The sequence below is a fragment of the Telmatherina bonti genome (genome assembly GCF_933228915.1).
Source record: "Telmatherina bonti genome assembly, chromosome: 14".
NCBI classification, from domain to species: Eukaryota; Metazoa; Chordata; class Actinopteri; order Atheriniformes; family Telmatherinidae; genus Telmatherina; species Telmatherina bonti.
The window spans coordinates 1795410-1814139 of record NC_136612.1 but is presented as its reverse complement, the minus strand read 5'-3'; the positions used below and the strand labels follow the sequence as shown (position 1 = coordinate 1814139).

At 54.7% G+C, this 18730-nt stretch overlaps 1 protein-coding gene across 1 annotated transcript in view; it reads left to right on the top strand.

Annotated features, from left to right (window-relative positions):
* Nucleotides 1-1936: 1936 nt before the first annotated feature.
* dus1l (dihydrouridine synthase 1-like) overlaps nucleotides 1937-18730 on the top strand; it is a 32556-nt gene continuing 15762 nt past the window's right edge. The window contains exons 1-12 of the mRNA XM_079252294.1: nucleotides 1937-2076; nucleotides 12461-12741; nucleotides 12817-12925; nucleotides 12995-13045; nucleotides 13741-13853; nucleotides 13924-14006; nucleotides 14074-14177; nucleotides 14255-14402; nucleotides 17486-17582; nucleotides 17738-17826; nucleotides 17949-18118; nucleotides 18187-18224. Coding sequence (XP_079108420.1) covers nucleotides 12505-12741; nucleotides 12817-12925; nucleotides 12995-13045; nucleotides 13741-13853; nucleotides 13924-14006; nucleotides 14074-14177; nucleotides 14255-14402; nucleotides 17486-17582; nucleotides 17738-17826; nucleotides 17949-18118; nucleotides 18187-18224 — 1239 coding nt within the window. The 5' untranslated portion in view covers nucleotides 1937-2076; nucleotides 12461-12504. The remainder of the gene's footprint in view (nucleotides 2077-12460; nucleotides 12742-12816; nucleotides 12926-12994; nucleotides 13046-13740; nucleotides 13854-13923; nucleotides 14007-14073; nucleotides 14178-14254; nucleotides 14403-17485; nucleotides 17583-17737; nucleotides 17827-17948; nucleotides 18119-18186; nucleotides 18225-18730) is intronic.

Genomic DNA, 18730 nt, shown 5'->3' with positions numbered 1-18730 from the left:
AATGTTTCGTGTTGAAAGTCTTACAGTTTTTACGTAATTTGCAAAAAACTGCGACTTTTTGTCCCATAGGAATGAATGGGATTTGACCGGAATGAGCAAAGAAAAAATCCCAAACCCAGCCTACTTTGGATCCCTACAGCTCAGCCATACTTTTCCCTAAGAACATCATTCAAAGTTTAAACGGGTCACGACAAATTAAACTTTTACTGTCTCAAAGGACTTTGTCATATCTTGTACGTTTTTGACGCTATCGCAAGTTATGTTTTATGAAAAATTAAAAAAAATTGCCAAAATCCCTCACCACTCTAACCGCACTCTAAAAAATTTATTTCTGAAATCCTTAAACAAATGGCTGTCACACCCAGAGTTTTCATCGTTCATGGACAATCTTTATCTCAAAATGTCGGAATCAAGTTGGCTACAATCTAGACCTCAGATCCAAAATTTCTCAGAGCACAGTTTTGAGTTACGGAGCTCCAAAGGAGAGAAAGTCTACTTTTCCTCCCATTGAAGCTCCATTCAAATCTGACCGGACTGAAAAATCGCCCTCATTTTTTTTTTAACTCGCTGCAGTTTAAATTCCTTTCACAATAGGGCAAAATAAATTATACCCTTGTGTTCCTGAAAGTCTTCTGGTGCTCACGGTTCAAGAATTATTTTGATACGACTTTTCGTTTGCGAACAGCGCTCGGTTGTTCAGGGGGTTCATTCGACCCCTATTCATCTCTGTCTGTCAGGTTGAGTGAGATGGCAGTTACAAAGTGTCCCCGTTGCCAGGACGACGTTAATGAGCAGGAAGCCGGTTTGTGTGGAGGACTGGAATCACGCACACACATGCCCATATACAGTAATATACAGTGGATCAGAGGAACAGGATGCAGTTATTGATCTATTTACACTGATTATTGGTTTTTAACTGACACCACTCAGTAACTGCTTTCATGTAGTGACCATCAGCCTCTCCTATACACAAGATGAGTTTTTGTAAAACATCCACACTAAATATCATACTGTAGGTGTGTCTGCTGTTCACAGCCCCTCACTCACACTCAATAGGACATTTGCCACACACACTGGGGTGCGGGCAGCTTCAGTGGCACCCACCAAAATTTTTCTGAAATTTTCTAGTTAATATTAATCTAACCATATAATTTTCTAAACTGTTGCTTCTCCTTTGGCTTGTCTCTCTGTAGGAGTCTCCACATGGACTCATGGCCCTCTCCAACTGACATGTTTTACGCTGGATGCAACTCCTGACGTGTTTAAATGGGATTGGGATCTGTTGTGACCTGCCCCAGAGAACCTCCTCTGGGCTTTGGTAGCCTAGGGGAGCAGGAATCGAACCATCGACATAAGCGGCTCCACTGCCACCCTCCATCTTGCCATGTTAGAGCTTGTGTGATTCATTCATTCATCATCCTCACCGTTTAGCCCGATGAAGGGTCGAAGGGAAGCTGGAGCCTATCCCAGCCGTCTGTAGGGGAAAAGGCAGGGTACACCCTGGACAGGTCTCCAGTCCATCGCAGGGACACATAGAGACAAACCACTCACACCTAGGGGCAATTTAGAGTACCCAGTTAACCCAACATGCATGTCTTTGGACGGTGGAGAGAACCCACACATACACGGGGAGAACATGCAAACTCCACACAGACCACCGCACAGACCTCGTCCCAGCCAAGGATCGAACCAGCGACCTTCTTGCTGACCACTGTTCCACAGTGCAGCCCAGTTTGTGTAGTTATTACTGAAAAATTAAACAGTTGTACGCTTTAATTCAAGATGAAAAAAAAATTGAAGCCAGGTTGAGGTGTAAAAGTTCCTGTAAATTTCAGCTTCATGTGGCGGTAAAAGCGCGATCAGGAGGACCCAGCGGACTTTCTCTGTTTCACACCGGAGTTATTTCAGTGTTGCACGTGGATGGACTTCCTGGCGAGGAGCTGTCTTCATCCTGGTGGAAGCAGGAGAAACATAAAGTCATCTCCATCCTGGTGGAGGACAGAGGGCTCGCGACGCTTCATGCTGAACCCGCTCTTTCTGGGAAGTCTTCCTCATCTTCCTGGCCGCGTGCTGCAGGTAGCTTGGCTCGCAGTGTGAGAGAAGAAGCAGTGGAAGTCGTGTTGGTCCACGCTGGTCGTGTTGGTCCCCGCTGGTCGTGTCGGTCCACGCTGGTCGTGTCGGTCCCCGCTGGTCGTGTCGGTCCACGCTGGTCGTGTCGGTCCACGCTGGTCCTGTCGGTCCACGCTGGTCGTGTCGGTCCACGCTGGTCCTGTTGGTCCCCGCTGGTCGTATCGGTCCACGCTGGTCCTGTTGGTCCACGCTGGTCGTATCGGTCCACGCTGGTCCTGTTGGTCCACGCTGGTCGTATCCGTCCACGCTGGTCGTATCGGTCCACGCTGGTCCTGTTGGTCCACGCTGGTCCTGTTGGTCCACGCTGGTCGTGTCGGTCCACGCTGGTCCTGTTGGTCTCCTGTTGGTCCACGCTGGTCCTGTTGGTCCCCGCTGGTCCTGTTGGTCCCCGCTGGTCCTGTTGGTCGTGTTGGTCCACGCTGGTCCTGTTGGTCCCCGCTGGTCTTGTTGGTCCCCGCTGGTCGTGTCGGTCCACGCTGGTCGTATCGGTCCACGCTGGTCGTATCGGTCCCCGCTGGTCGTGTCGGTCCACGCTGGTCGTGTCTTTCCTCCAGAAACAAGCGCTGCGTGTCACGCAGGAAAATAACTGGCGTGGGTCCCCGCTGGTCCTGTTGGTCCCCGCTGGTCCTGTTGGTCCTGTTGGTCCACGCTGGTCCTGTTGGTCCCCGCTGGTCCTGTTGGTCCCCGCTGGTCGTATCGGTCCACGCTGGTCCTGTTGGTCCACGCTGGTCCTGTTGGTCCCCGCTGGTCCTGTTGGTCCACGCTGGTCGTATCGGTCCACGCTGGTCCTGTTGGTCCACGCTGGTCCTGTTGGTCCACGCTGGTCCTGTTGGTCCACGCTGGTCCTGTTGGTCCTGTTGGTCCTGTTGGTCCCCGCTGGTCCTGTTGGTCCACGCTGGTCGTATTGGTCCACGCTGGTCCTGTTGGTCCCCGCTGGTCCTGTTGGTCCACGCTGGTCCTGTTGGTCCCCGCTGGTCGTATCGGTCCACGCTGGTCCTGTTGGTCCACGCTGGTCTTATCGGTCCACGCTGGTCGTGTCGGTCCCCGCTGGTCGTGTCGGTCCCCGCTGGTCCTGTCGGTCCCCGCTGGTCGTGTCGGTCCCCGCTGGTCGTGTCGGTCCCCGCTGGTCGTATCGGTCCACGCTGGTCGTGTCGGTCCACGCTGGTCGTATCGGTCCCCGCTGGTAATGTTGGTCCACGCTGGTCGTGTCGGTTCCCGCTGGTCCTGTTGGTCCACGCTGGTCGTGTCGGGCCCCGCTGGTCGTGTCGGTCCACGCTGGTAATGTTGGTCCACGCTGGTCGTGTCGGTTCCCGCTGGTCGTGTCGGTCCCCGCTGGTCGTGTCGGGCCCCGCTGGTCGTGTCGGGCCCCGCTGGTCGTGTCGGTCCACGCTGGTCGTGTCGGGCCCCGCTGGTCGTGTCGGTCCACGCTGGTCGTGTCGGTTCCCGCTGGTCGTGTCGGTCCACGCTGGTCGTGTCGGGCCCCGCTGGTCGTGTCGGTCCACGCTGGTCCTGTCGGTCCACGCTGGTCCTGTCGGTCCACGCTGGTCGTGTCGGTCCACGCTGGTCGTGTCGGTCCCCGCTGGTCGTGTCGGTCCCCGCTGGTCGTGTCGGTTCCCGCTGGTCGTGTCGGTCCACGCTGGTCGTGTCGGTTCCCGCTGGTCGTGTCGGTCCCCGCTGGTCGTGTCGGTTCCCGCTGGTCGTGTCGGTCCACGCTGGTCGTGTCGGGCCCCGCTGGTCGTGTCGGTCCACGCTGGTCCTGTCGGTCCACGCTGGTCCTGTCGGTCCACGCTGGTCGTGTCGGTCCCCGCTGGTCGTGTCGGTCCACGCTGGTCGTGTCGGTCCCCGCTGGTCGTGTCGGTCCACGCTGGTCGTGTCGGTCCACGCTGGTCGTATCGGTCCCCGCTGGTCGTGTCGGTCCACGCTGGTCGTGTCTTTCCTCCAGAAACAAGCGCTGCGTGTCACGCAGGAAAATAACTGGCGTGGGGGATAAAAGTCCCTGTTAGGAGCTGCAGCCTCCTCCTGCTGCTCAGATTGGTGAGAATTAGCAGAAAAAGCCAGAAAATGGAGGCTGTGTGACCAAATCTTCACTCAGCTGGAAAAGAAAATAAATTAGATTTGTAGTTTCTGTAAAGGAATATTTTTCTCCCAACACTTTTTATTGGCGGAGATTTCAGATGCGTTTAGCTGCTCCCCCCTTCCTCCTGCAGGTTCCGGTTCTGGTCCCGGCTCTGGTCCTGGAGATCTGCTGTCCTACAGCTGTTAGATGCAGACCTTCTCCAGGATCTGCTGGGTCACATGAAGGTTTCCAGGAGAAGCTCTGGTTACCAGGCCCGGTTTCCAGGACCGGTTTCCAGGAGAATCTCTGGTTACCAGGCCCGGTTTCCAGGAGAATCTCTGGTTACCAGGCCCGGTTTCCAGGAGAAGCTCTGGTTACCAGGCCCGGTTTCCAGGAGAAGCTCTGGTTACCAGGCCCGGTTTCCAGGAGAATCTCTGGTTACCAGGCCCGGTTTCCAGGAGAAGCTCTGGTTTCCAGGCCCGGTTTCCAGGAGAAGCTCTGGTTTCCAGGCCTGGTTTCCAGGAGAAGCTCTGGTTTCCAGGCCCGGTTTCCAGGAGAAGCTCTGGTTTCCAGGAGAAGCTCTGGTTTCCAGGAGAAGCTCTGGTTTCCAGGCCCGGTTTCCAGGAGAATCTCTGGTTACCAGGCCCGGTTTCCAGGAGAAGCTCTGGTTTCCAGGCCCGGTTTCCAGGAGAATCTCTGGTTACCAGGCCCGGTTTCCAGGAGAAGCTCTGGTTTCCAGGCCCGGTTTCCAGGAGAAGCTCTGGTTTCCAGGCCCGGTTTCCAGGAGAATCTCTGGTTACCAGGCCCGGTTTCCAGGAGAATCTCTGGTTTCCAGGCCCGGTTTCCAGGAGAATCTCTGGTTACCAGGCCCGGTTTCCAGGAGAAGCTCTGGTTTCCAGGCCCGGTTTCCAGGAGAAGCTCTGGTTACCAGGCCCGGTTTCCAGGAGAAGCTCTGGTTTCCAGGCCCGGTTTCCAGGAGAAGCTCTGGTTTCCAGGCCCGGTTTCCAGGAGAAGCTCTGGTTACCAGGCCCGGTTTCCAGGAGAAGCTCTGGTTTCCAGGCCCGGTTTCCAGGAGAAGCTCTGGTTTCCAGGCCCGGTTTCCAGGAGAAGCTCTGGTTTCCAGGCCCGGTTTCCAGGAGAAGCTCTGGTTTCCAGGCCCGGTTTCCAGGAGAAGCTCTGGTTTCCAGGAGAAGCTCTGGTTTCCAGGCCTGGTTTCCAGGAGAAGCTCTGGTTTCCAGGCCCGGTTTCCAGGAGAATCTCTGGTTTCCAGGCCCGGTTTCCAGGAGAAGCTCTGGTTTCCAGGCCCGGTTTCCAGGAGAAGCTCTGGTTTCCAGGAGAAGCTCTGGTTTCCAGGCCCGGTTTCCAGGAGAAGCTCTGGTTTCCAGGCCCGGTTTCCAGGAGAAGCTCTGGTTTCCAGGCCCGGTTTCCAGGAGAAGCTCTGGTTTCCAGGAGAAGCTCTGGTTTCCAGGAGAAGCTCTGGTTTCCAGGCCTGGTTTCCAGGAGAAGCTCTGGTTTCCAGGCCCGGTTTCCAGGAGAAGCTCTGGTTACCAGGCCCGGTTTCCAGGAGAAGCTCTGGTTTCCAGGCCTGGTTTCCAGGAGAAGCTCTGGTTTCCAGGCCCGGTTTCCAGGAGAAGCTCTGGTTTCCAGGCCCGGTTTCCAGGAGAAGCTCTGGTTTCCAGGCCCGGTTTCCAGGAGAAGCTCTGGTTTCCAGGAGAAGCTCTGGTTTCCAGGCCCGGTTTCCAGGAGAAGCTCTGGTTTCCAGGCCCGGTTTCCAGGAGAAGCTCTGGTTTCCAGGCCCGGTTTCCAGGAGAAGCTCTGGTTTCCAGGAGAAGCTCTGGTTTCCAGGCCTGGTTTCCAGGAGAAGCTCTGGTTTCCAGGCCCGGTTTCCAGGAGAATCTCTGGTTTCCAGGCCCGGTTTCCAGGAGAAGCTCTGGTTTCCAGGCCCGGTTTCCAGGAGAAGCTCTGGTTTCCAGGAGAAGCTCTGGTTTCCAGGCCCGGTTTCCAGGAGAAGCTCTGGTTTCCAGGCCCGGTTTCCAGGAGAAGCTCTGGTTTCCAGGCCCGGTTTCCAGGAGAAGCTCTGGTTTCCAGGAGAAGCTCTGGTTTCCAGGAGAAGCTCTGGTTTCCAGGAGAAGCTCTGGTTTCCAGGAGAAGCTCTGGTTTCCAGGCCCGGTTTCCAGGAGAAGCTCTGGTTACCAGGCCCGGTTTCCAGGAGAAGCTCTGGTTTCCAGGCCTGGTTTCCAGGAGAAGCTCTGGTTTCCAGGCCCGGTTTCCAGGAGAAGCTCTGGTTTCCAGGCCCGGTTTCCAGGAGAAGCTCTGGTTTCCAGGCCCGGTTTCCAGGAGAAGCTCTGGTTTCCAGGAGAAGCTCTGGTTTCCAGGAGAAGCTCTGGTTACCAGGCCCGGTTTCCAGGAGAAGCTCTGGTTTCCAGGCCTGGTTTCCAGGAGAAGCTCTGGTTTCCAGGCCCGGTTTCCAGGAGAAGCTCTGGTTTCCAGGCCCGGTTTCCAGGAGAAGCTCTGGTTTCCAGGCCCGGTTTCCAGGAGAAGCTCTGGTTTCCAGGAGAAGCTCTGGTTTCCAGGAGAAGCTCTGGTTACCAGGCCCGGTTTCCAGGAGAAGCTCTGGTTTCCAGGCCTGGTTTCCAGGAGAAGCTCTGATTACCAGGCCCGGTTTCCAGGAGAAGCTCTGGTTTCCAGGAGAAGCTCTGGTTTCCAGGAGAAGCTCTGGTTTCCAGGCCCGGTTTCCAGGAGAAGCTCTGGTTTCCAGGCCCGGTTTCCAGGAGAAGCTCTGGTTTCCAGGAGAAGCTCTGGTTTCCAGGCCCGGTTTCCAGGAGAAGCTCTGGTTTCCAGGCCCGGTTTCCAGGAGAAGCTCTGGTTTCCAGGCCCGGTTTCCAGGAGAAGCTCTGGTTTCCAGGAGAAGCTCTGGTTTCCAGGCCCGGTTTCCAGGAGAAGCTCTGGTTTCCAGGCCCGGTTTCCAGGAGAAGCTCTGGTTTCCAGGCCCGGTTTCCAGGAGAAGCTCTGGTTTCCAGGAGAAGCTCTGGTTTCCAGGCCTGGTTTCCAGGAGAAGCTCTGGTTTCCAGGCCCGGTTTCCAGGAGAATCTCTGGTTTCCAGGCCCGGTTTCCAGGAGAAGCTCTGGTTTCCAGGCCCGGTTTCCAGGAGAAGCTCTGGTTTCCAGGAGAAGCTCTGGTTTCCAGGAGAAGCTCTGGTTTCCAGGCCCGGTTTCCAGGAGAAGCTCTGGTTTCCAGGCCCGGTTTCCAGGAGAAGCTCTGGTTTCCAGGCCCGGTTTCCAGGAGAAGCTCTGGTTTCCAGGAGAAGCTCTGGTTTCCAGGCCTGGTTTCCAGGAGAAGCTCTGGTTTCCAGGCCCGGTTTCCAGGAGAAGCTCTGGTTTCCAGGCCTGGTTTCCAGGAGAAGCTCCGGTTTCCAGGAGAAGCTCTGGTTACCAGGCCCGGTTTCCAGGAGAAGCTCTGGTTTCCAGGCCTGGTTTCCAGGAGAAGCTCTGGTTTCCAGGCCCGGTTTCCAGGAGAAGCTCTGGTTTCCAGGCCCGGTTTCCAGGAGAAGCTCTGGTTTCCAGGCCCGGTTTCCAGGAGAAGCTCTGGTTTCCAGGAGAAGCTCTGGTTTCCAGGAGAAGCTCTGGTTTCCAGGAGAAGCTCTGGTTACCAGGCCCGGTTTCCAGGAGAAGCTCTGGTTACCAGGCCCGGTTTCCAGGAGAAGCTCTGGTTTCCAGGCCCGGTTTCCAGGAGAAGCTCTGGTTTCCAGGCCCGGTTTCCAGGAGAAGCTCTGGTTTCCAGGCCCGGTTTCCAGGAGAAGCTCTGGTTTCCAGGAGAAGCTCTGGTTTCCAGGAGAAGCTCTGGTTACCAGGCCCGGTTTCCAGGAGAAGCTCTGGTTTCCAGGCCTGGTTTCCAGGAGAAGCTCTGATTACCAGGCCCGGTTTCCAGGAGAAGCTCTGGTTTCCAGGAGAAGCTCTGGTTTCCAGGAGAAGCTCTGGTTTCCAGGCCCGGTTTCCAGGAGAAGCTCTGGTTTCCAGGCCCGGTTTCCAGGAGAAGCTCTGGTTTCCAGGAGAAGCTCTGGTTTCCAGGCCCGGTTTCCAGGAGAAGCTCTGGTTTCCAGGCCCGGTTTCCAGGAGAAGCTCTGGTTTCCAGGCCCGGTTTCCAGGAGAAGCTCTGGTTTCCAGGCCCGGTTTCCAGGAGAAGCTCTGGTTTCCAGGCCCGGTTTCCAGGAGAAGCTCTGGTTTCCAGGCCCGGTTTCCAGGAGAAGCTCTGGTTTCCAGGAGAAGCTCTGGTTACCAGGCCCGGTTTCCAGGAGAAGCTCTGGTTTCCAGGCCCGGTTTCCAGGAGAAGCTCTGGTTTCCAGGAGAAGCTCTGGTTTCCAGGAGAAGCTCTGGTTTCCAGGAGAAGCTCTGGTTACCAGGCCCGGTTTCCAGGAGAAGCTCTGGTTTCCAGGCCTGGTTTCCAGGAGAAGCTCTGGTTTCCAGGCCCGGTTTCCAGGAGAAGCTCTGGTTTCCAGGCCCGGTTTCCAGGAGAAGCTCTGGTTTCCAGGAGAAGCTCTGGTTTCCAGGAGAAGCTCTGGTTTCCAGGAGAAGCTCTGGTTTCCAGGAGAAGCTCTGATTACCAGGCCCGGTTTCCAGGAGAAGCTCTGGTTTCCAGGAGAAGCTCTGGTTTCCAGGAGAAGCTCTGGTTTCCAGGCCCGGTTTCCAGGAGAAGCTCTGGTTTCCAGGCCCGGTTTCCAGGAGAAGCTCTGGTTTCCAGGAGAAGCTCTGGTTTCCAGGAGAAGCTCTGGTTTCCAGGCCCGGTTTCCAGGAGAAGCTCTGGTTTCCAGGCCCGGTTTCCAGGAGAAGCTCTGGTTTCCAGGCCCGGTTTCCAGGAGAAGCTCTGGTTTCCAGGCCCGGTTTCCAGGAGAAGCTCTGGTTTCCAGGAGAAGCTCTGGTTACCAGGCCCGGTTTCCAGGAGAAGCTCTGGTTTCCAGGCCTGGTTTCCAGGAGAAGCTCTGATTACCAGGCCCGGTTTCCAGGAGAAGCTCTGGTTTCCAGGAGAAGCTCTGGTTTCCAGGAGAAGCTCTGGTTTCCAGGCCCGGTTTCCAGGAGAAGCTCTGGTTTCCAGGCCCGGTTTCCAGGAGAAGCTCTGGTTTCCAGGAGAAGCTCTGGTTTCCAGGCCCGGTTTCCAGGAGAAGCTCTGGTTTCCAGGCCCGGTTTCCAGGAGAAGCTCTGGTTTCCAGGCCCGGTTTCCAGGAGAAGCTCTGGTTTCCAGGCCCGGTTTCCAGGAGAAGCTCTGGTTTCCAGGCCCGGTTTCCAGGAGAAGCTCTGGTTTCCAGGAGAAGCTCTGGTTTCCAGGCCCGGTTTCCAGGAGAAGCTCTGGTTTCCAGGCCCGGTTTCCAGGAGAAGCTCTGGTTTCCAGGAGAAGCTCTGGTTTCCAGGAGAAGCTCTGGTTTCCAGGAGAAGCTCTGATTACCAGGCCCGGTTTCCAGGAGAAGCTCTGGTTTCCAGGAGAAGCTCTGGTTTCCAGGAGAAGCTCTGGTTTCCAGGCCCGGTTTCCAGGAGAAGCTCTGGTTTCCAGGCCCGGTTTCCAGGAGAAGCTCTGGTTTCCAGGAGAAGCTCTGGTTTCCAGGAGAAGCTCTGGTTTCCAGGAGAAGCTCTGGTTTCCAGGCCCGGTTTCCAGGAGAAGCTCTGGTTTCCAGGCCCGGTTTCCAGGAGAAGCTCTGGTTTCCAGGCCCGGTTTCCAGGAGAAGCTCTGGTTTCCAGGCCCGGTTTCCAGGAGAAGCTCTGGTTTCCAGGAGAAGCTCTGGTTACCAGGCCCGGTTTCCAGGAGAAGCTCTGGTTTCCAGGCCTGGTTTCCAGGAGAAGCTCTGATTACCAGGCCCGGTTTCCAGGAGAAGCTCTGGTTTCCAGGAGAAGCTCTGGTTTCCAGGAGAAGCTCTGGTTTCCAGGCCCGGTTTCCAGGAGAAGCTCTGGTTTCCAGGCCCGGTTTCCAGGAGAAGCTCTGGTTTCCAGGAGAAGCTCTGGTTTCCAGGCCCGGTTTCCAGGAGAAGCTCTGGTTTCCAGGCCCGGTTTCCAGGAGAAGCTCTGGTTTCCAGGCCCGGTTTCCAGGAGAAGCTCTGGTTTCCAGGCCCGGTTTCCAGGAGAAGCTCTGGTTTCCAGGCCCGGTTTCCAGGAGAAGCTCTGGTTTCCAGGAGAAGCTCTGGTTTCCAGGAGAAGCTCTGGTTTCCAGGAGAAGCTCTGATTACCAGGCCCGGTTTCCAGGAGAAGCTCTGGTTTCCAGGAGAAGCTCTGGTTTCCAGGAGAAGCTCTGGTTTCCAGGCCCGGTTTCCAGGAGAAGCTCTGGTTTCCAGGCCCGGTTTCCAGGAGAAGCTCTGGTTTCCAGGAGAAGCTCTGGTTTCCAGGAGAAGCTCTGGTTTCCAGGAGAAGCTCTGGTTTCCAGGCCCGGTTTCCAGGAGAAGCTCTGGTTTCCAGGCCCGGTTTCCAGGAGAAGCTCTGGTTTCCAGGCCCGGTTTCCAGGAGAAGCTCTGGTTTCCAGGCCCGGTTTCCAGGAGAAGCTCTGGTTTCCAGGAGAAGCTCTGGTTACCAGGCCCGGTTTCCAGGAGAAGCTCTGGTTTCCAGGCCTGGTTTCCAGGAGAAGCTCTGATTACCAGGCCCGGTTTCCAGGAGAAGCTCTGGTTTCCAGGAGAAGCTCTGGTTTCCAGGAGAAGCTCTGGTTTCCAGGCCCGGTTTCCAGGAGAAGCTCTGGTTTCCAGGCCCGGTTTCCAGGAGAAGCTCTGGTTTCCAGGAGAAGCTCTGGTTTCCAGGCCCGGTTTCCAGGAGAAGCTCTGGTTTCCAGGCCCGGTTTCCAGGAGAAGCTCTGGTTTCCAGGCCCGGTTTCCAGGAGAAGCTCTGGTTTCCAGGCCCGGTTTCCAGGAGAAGCTCTGGTTTCCAGGCCCAGTTTCCAGGAGAAGCTCTGGTTTCCAGGCCCGGTTTCCAGGAGAAGCTCTGGTTTCCAGGAGAAGCTCTGGTTACCAGGCCCGGTTTCCAGGAGAAGCTCTGGTTTCCAGGCCTGGTTTCCAGGAGAAGCTCTGGTTTCCAGGCCCGGTTTCCAGGAGAAGCTCTGGTTTCCAGGCCCGGTTTCCAGGAGAAGCTCTGGTTTCCAGGCCCGGTTTCCAGGAGAAGCTCTGGTTTCCAGGAGAAGCTCTGGTTTCCAGGAGAAGCTCTGGTTTCCAGGAGAAGCTCTGGTTACCAGGCCCGGTTTCCAGGAGAAGCTCTGGTTTCCAGGCCCGGTTTCCAGGAGAAGCTCTGGTTTCCAGGCCCGGTTTCCAGGAGAAGCTCTGGTTTCCAGGCCCGGTTTCCAGGAGAAGCTCTGGTTTCCAGGAGAAGCTCTGGTTTCCAGGAGAAGCTCTGATTACCAGGCCCGGTTTCCAGGAGAAGCTCTGGTTTCCAGGAGAAGCTCTGGTTTCCAGGCCCGGTTTCCAGGAGAAGCTCTGGTTTCCAGGCCCGGTTTCCAGGAGAAGCTCTGGTTTCCAGGAGAAGCTCTGGTTTCCAGGAGAAGCTCTGGTTTCCAGGCCCGGTTTCCAGGAGAAGCTCTGGTTTCCAGGCCCGGTTTCCAGGAGAAGCTCTGGTTTCCAGGCCCGGTTTCCAGGAGAAGCTCTGGTTTCCAGGCCCGGTTTCCAGGAGAAGCTCTGGTTTCCAGGCCCGGTTTCCAGGAGAAGCTCTGGTTTCCAGGCCCGGTTTCCAGGAGAAGCTCTGGTTTCCAGGCCCGGTTTCCAGGAGAAGCTCTGGTTTCCAGGCCCGGTTTCCAGGAGAAGCTCTGGTTTCCAGGCCCGGTTTCCAGGAGAAGCTCTGGTTTCCAGGCCCGGTTTCCAGGAGAAGCTCTGGTTACCAGGCCTGGTTTCCAGGAGAAGCTCTGGTTACCAGGCCTGGTTTCCAGGAGAAGCTCTGGTTTCCAGGCCCGGTTTCCAGGAGAAGCTCTGGTTTCCAGGCCCGGTTTCCAGGAGAAGCTCTGGTTACCAGGCCCGGTTTCCAGGAGAAGCTCTGGTTACCAGGCCTGGTTTCCAGGAGAAGCTCTGGTTACCAGGCCCGGTTTCCAGGAGAAGCTCTGGTTTCCAGGCCCGGTTTCCAGGAGAAGCTCTGGTTACCAGGCCCGGTTTCCAGGAGAAGCTCTGGTTTCCAGGAGAAGTTTCCAGGCCCGGTGTGAGCTGACTGACAGGTCAGAGATCCTACATGTGAGACGGGATCCATGGAAGCGCTGCAGGATGGTGTTGATGTCCGGGACCAGGCTTGGACACCCTGTTCATTCAGGGTTACGTATCTTCTTGATTTTCAGGTGATTGGTCTGGGACTTCCCACCTGGGGTTCGGCTGAAGGGGGATGGCGAAGCTCCAAGGCTTTGACTTCTGGAGGAAGACCCTGCAGGAAGCCCGCTTTGTGGTGGCACCGATGGTGGACCAGAGCGAGCTGGCCTGGCGCCTGCTGAGTCGCCGACACGGTGCCCAGCTCTGCTACACCCCCATGCTGCACGCTCAGGTGTTTGTTCGCGATGCCAACTACAGGAGGGAGAACCTGTACAGCGAAGTGTGTGAGGAGGACAGACCTCTGATAACGCAGGTGGGAGACGGCCGGAGCGTGGACTCCTTCCTCGTGCCATGCAGAGGTTGTTTACTGTTCTTGTCTTTGCATCAGTTTTGTGCCAATGATCCGGAGGTGTTTGTCCAAGCAGCTCTGCTGGCGCAGGACCACTGCGACGCCGTCGACCTGAACCTGGGCTGTCCGCAGATGATCGCTAAGAGAGGTACACACACTCCTCAGTGGGCTGAGCAGCTGGCTGGGATGAAAACTAACCTGCTGCCATGCTTCTCAGGACACTACGGAGTCTTCCTGCAGGACGAATGGGAGCTGTTGGAGAGGATGGGTAAGTTAACTCTGGTTTAACCAGACCAGTCACCAGTTTAACTGACAACCCAGTTAAGTCCAGTGTTTCACACAACCCCACCCTGAAGAAACCTTCAGGGTGGGGTTGGCTGAGCTCAGAGTGTCATAACTGACACCTTCATCAACCAATCAGGCCTGCAAACCAAACTGGACCAAATTCCGCTCAGCCATTGGTCAGTTTTTACATACAGAGCTGCAAACTGGGTTTAGTGGTCTGCACCAGTTTCCAGTGTTAATACTGGTGGTGTAAGAAGAGTGTTGATACGGCGCAGTATTTAGTGTGACAGTAGTATATAAAGTATAAATACTTCAGCTGAGTGTTCAACAAGCAGATTTGCACCATTTTCTGCTCATTTCAGCGAAACTTGAACCACTTTGAAGCTTCTGTTCATGTCAGCTTCCTGCAGCCTGACACACACCGCTCCTTTCTACTTCTGATGGCTTTAACATCAGACAAGACATGAAAAAGCATTTAGATTACATGTAATGTGCGTTCAGGAGTTCCTTTACAGGTCTCTCCTGATCGATTCCTTCCTTTTTCACATGGATGGACACATGTGAAGCAGCTTTAGCCGATTGGCGAAGTACTTTTACATGCCCTACATCCCTACACATCGACATGTAGATTCTGTCTTCTGTAAACACCTCGCCATCTTCCTGAGGATTTCCTCTCAGTCAGGTTAGCCAATGAGAAGCTGTCTGTTCCGGTCACATGTAAGATCCGCGTGTTCGAGGACGTGGAAAAGACGGTGCGCTACGCCCAGATGCTGGAGAAGGCTGGATGCCAGGTTGGTCTCAGCTTCTCCACACGTCCAGCTGGAGGTGGAAGTCGTTGCTTCAGTAATCTGTCTCCTCCAGCTGCTGACCGTTCATGGCAGAACCAAGGAGCAGAAAGGAGCCCTGACGGGCATCGCCAGCTGGGAGCACATCAGGGCCGTGCGGTGAGTGGCCTCCTCTCGCCGTTGGGATGAAATGGGGCTTGGTGTTGCTGATGTGTGCCGTCTGCAGGAAGGCTGTGAACATCCCAGTGTTTGCTAACGGGAACATCCAGCACCTGAGCGACGTGGAGCGCTGCATCCAGGAGACGGGAGTTCAGGGAGTGATGAGTGCAGGTCAGGGCTCCACTTGGTTCCACTCTAACACCATTTCATGCCTTAGGATTCTAAAGGAACATCTGTGTGTTTTCCAGAGGGGAACCTGCACAACCCTGCACTGTTTGAGGGCCGCAGCCCCCCCGTGTGGGAGATGGCTGAGGAGTATTTGGAGGTGGTGAGGCACCACCCCCCCTGCTCGCTGTCCTATGTACGAGCTCATCTCTTCAAGCTCTGGCATCACACGTATGTCTGCTTTCAGTTTGTCTCTGTGTGATGGCGTTGATGTCGGGCAGGACGCTTGTCTCCGCAGGCTGCAGGGGTCGGACTGAGGAAGAGGAGTTCTGGAGGTCTACGTTCACTCAGCTTAGGAGCTACAAAAACACTTCCAGGAGGCTTCATCATCTTTGTTCGTTAGAGGAAAAGATGAACAGAGCTCTACCAGTCTGAGGCAGACTGGATCTAAAAGTTCTGAAAAATGTTCGTCAGATTTGGAAGATCCTCCTTTTACAGTGTAGAAACTCATCAGAAGATTCAGAGGATCAGGAGGAGTCTCTATATGGTGGGGACAAGGCTGGATGCTGGTGATCTTCTGCATTATACCATGATTCTCTACTGGAAACCAGTGCATGGACTCAGGAAGCTTCCAGAAACCAGTGTGAACCCAGTTCATGCAGGTTAAAGCTCCATCATATGTGAAGAGGATCCAGAAACACGCCGTCTTCTCTGGACCAAAGCTCATTTAAAATGTTCTGAGTGGAAACCTGGATGAAGATGTGGAATAGTTTGTGGACAGCATGGACGGCGTGTCCTGCAGACTAAAGAGGAGAGGGAGCATCCAGCTTGTTATCAGCCTGCATCTCTGATGGGATGGGGTTGCATTAGTGCCGATGGCGTGGGCAGCTTCCACATCTGGGAAGCTCCATCAATGCTGAAACATCTGCTCCCATCCAGACAACGTCTCTTTCAGGGAAGACCTTGTAGGTTCCACCACGCTGGACCACATCCTGATGGTGGAACAGGAGAACTGGTCCAGCAGGACCATGCTGAACCACATCCTGATGGTGGAACAGGAGAACTGGTCCAGCAGGACCACGCTGAACCACATCCTGATGGCGGAACAGGAGAACTGGTCCAGCAGGACCACGCTGAACCACATCCTGATGGTGGAACAGGAGAACTGGTCCAGCAGGACCACGCTGGACCACATCCTGATGGCGGAACAGGAGAACTGGTCCAGCAGGACCACATCCTGATGGTGGAACAGGAGAACTGGTCCAGCAGGACCACATCCTGATGGTGGAACAGGAGAACTGGTCCAGCAGGACCATGCTGAACCACATCCTGATGGTGGAACAGGAGAACTGGTCCAGCAGGACCACGCTGGACCACATCCTGATGGTGGAACAGGAGAACTGGTCCAGCAGGACCACATCCTGATGGTGGAACAGGAGAACTGGTCCAGCAGGACCACATCCTGATGGTGGAACAGGAGAACTGGTCCAGCAGGACCACATCCTGATGGTGGAACAGGAGAACTGGTCCAGCTGGACCACATCCTGATGGTGGAACAGGAGAACTGGTCCAGCAGGACCACATCCTGATGGTGGAACAGGAGAACTGGTCCAGCAGGACCACATCCTGATGGTGGAACAGGAGAACTGGTCCAGCAGGACCACATCCTGATGGTGGAACAGGAGAACTGGTCCACCAGGACCACGCTGGACCACATCCTGATGGTGGAACAGGAGAACTGGTCCACCAGGACCACGCTGGACCACATCCTGATGGTGGAACAGGAGAACTGGTCCAGCTGGACCACATCCTGAGGGTGGAACAGGAGAACTGGTCCACCAGGACCACATCCTGATGGTTTAACTGATTTAAGAGTTTTTCAGTGTCTGAGCAAAATGAAGCATAAAGCTGGAGCCTCCTTCCTGTGTGACAGTAGGCTGCAGGAGTCCCACTTGGTGGTGGCATGCACTGAACCAAACCAAGTCTCCCAGAAGTTGAGCGGTGACTTGCTCATAAAACGCCACAATAAGAAATCCGACGTTCCGCAGCTTTAGATGCTTGCTTTTCCAGCTGCGGCTCGGCCCTGCGGCTCGGCCCTGCGGCTCGGCGCTGCGGCTCGGCCCTGCGGCTCGTTTATGGATGTTATTACCTCTACCGAAGCCGGAGACGGTCACAACATCGATGTCTTGCACAGGTTGGGGTGTCCCGTCAGGTGATGACCTGCAGAACGACACCTCTGCCAGTAAGTTACAATCACGCCCTCCGTTTATTTGGAAAACTCTGGAAAATCATGTGAAAGCAGCGCACGGTGTCCTGCTGGTACGACTTTCATACAGCAGTCATAATGATGTGACTCAGACGGAGGATGAAGCAGCTGCCCTGTTTCTAACATAACGCCAAAATAAACTTTACTGTTGGACTGAAGTGACGTGTAGAAAGCTACAGCCTCCTCCACCTCATCATCCGTCTGCTAAACGCTGCGCCTTCCTTTTCTCCTGGTTGTCGTCTTGTCCTCGTCTAGCAGAGTAAACTGTCTGGATGCTCTTTTTTTTTTTAATGGAAAACAGCAAGTTGAATGATTCACGGCGGTCTTTGCTTGTTTCTCCTCCCCCGACGGGAATTCACGCTAAAACACAAAATGCTGACAAGTCTGTACCTTTCATGGCGATGTAACATGGCCGCCTTCTGTTGGACGGGCCGCGGCCTATTTACGTATAAATACCTCATTCTGAGCTACGAGACGCTTTTATTTTGATGGGATTGTGATTAGACTTAAAATAAAAGTAACATCCAGATGTTGGTAAAATATGTATTTCTGAAAGCAGTTCTTGATTTTCACAAAAACAAACAAAAAAAACCAGATTCGTAACAAACTTTAAGTTTTTCTTTTAAATGTTTTTTCTTCCTGAGCTGAATTTTTAAACCGGATTATTTTTCAGAAGAACTTCATATCTTTGACCAGAAGACCATCCTAAAATGTATTAAAGTAAATGGCTGAAAATGCTTCCCAGAAATTTTATTTGTGGGACACCCAGATTAAAAACCAGTGCAACCAGTGCTGACAGTCCGTTGGGAGTCCTGTGAAAGCAGAAATCCTGCAGTGAGGTCCAGGACTGTTGAGTAGAGTCCTGCATCAGAACAACATGCCTCCTGACTTCCCGCTTTACTCCACCTGCCTATCAGACTCGACCGTCACACCTTGAGCTGAGGTGTGAACACGGTGTGTGTGTGTGTGTGTGTGTGTGTGTGTGTGTGTGTGTGTGTGTGTGTGTGTGTGTGTGTGTGTGTGTGTGTGTGTGTGTGTGTGTGTTCAGGCTGCACATCCACCAGGACCTGAGGGAGGAGCTGGCTAAGGTGAAGACTCTGGAGGCCTTGGCGGATGTCAGCAGACAGCTGAAGCAGCGCTGCCAGGTGAGTATGCTATCTCCTCCTGCATGGATCGCCATGAGAGCAGCTTCCTACTGGTTTCTACTGGTCAGGACACGGCAGCTCATTCTGATACTGGTGAAGATTAGCTGATGTTTGTCCACAGTGGGATTCCTTCAGCTTCCTGTGTGTCCATGCAGGAGGTGATCGCTGCAGGGAACGGTGTAGAAGATAAAGATGGAGGCCTCCCTTTCCCTCACTGGATCTGCCAACCATACGTCAGACCAGTGTGAGTCTCTGCATCTGATCGGACAGGGATGGAGTCTCAGAGCAGTAATTTACTAAAAGCTGCATGGAGTCTGAAGCGTCTCCCCACACAGCTCTTAACTGAAACATGACCTGACCTTCCAGGCCGAAGCCGTCCGTCGGCAACGGTGCCTGTCCTCCCGTGGAGGTGAAGCGGCCTGTGTGCCAGAAGAGGGTTCTGGAGGACCTGGATGTAGCAGCTGAGACCCTCTCCAAAAATAAGCAGAAGAAAAGATCCCGCAACCCGCAGAAAAACTTCTGTCCTGATCAGAAACGTGAGTCTAACTTTGCTTCATCATCAGCGTCCTCTTCCTCAGTAACAATCTTTCTTCTTCCTCTGCAGCCAAATACCTGAAATGTGAGCAGTGTGGCAACCCGAAGGTAAGCTGCCGCTGCCGCTCAGGCTTCTTCTGAAAGGTGGGCTCTGCTAGCTCACAGCTTTGTTCTGGGACTTCAGGGCTGGGGTCATCAAACATGCATGCGCACAGAATGTGCACGTGTAAGCATTCCAATGCAAAGTCTCAGATTTGGCAGCTTGTACTTGTGCGTGGAAAAATGTCTACATTTCTGCATAATTCTGTCATCTGGTCAAACGGTGGCGGTGGAGAAACGTCGTCTCAGCATCACATTCTTCACGTCCAACTCATAATTATCACAAAGTAAACTGTCACAAACACGTTGAGCTTTAAAAGACACCTGGGACAAACAGGACAACAGATCAGCAATGATCTGACATTTCTCAATGTCCGATCACTGTGTGAGGTCATCAGACGATCAGCTGATCTGATTGCTGATCAGATCCTGGAACGAGTTCTGCCTTGATCTGGGCTTTGTGTTGCAAATTGAAATCAGCTCCGATTCTGGCAAGTATCAGGTGGTTTTACATC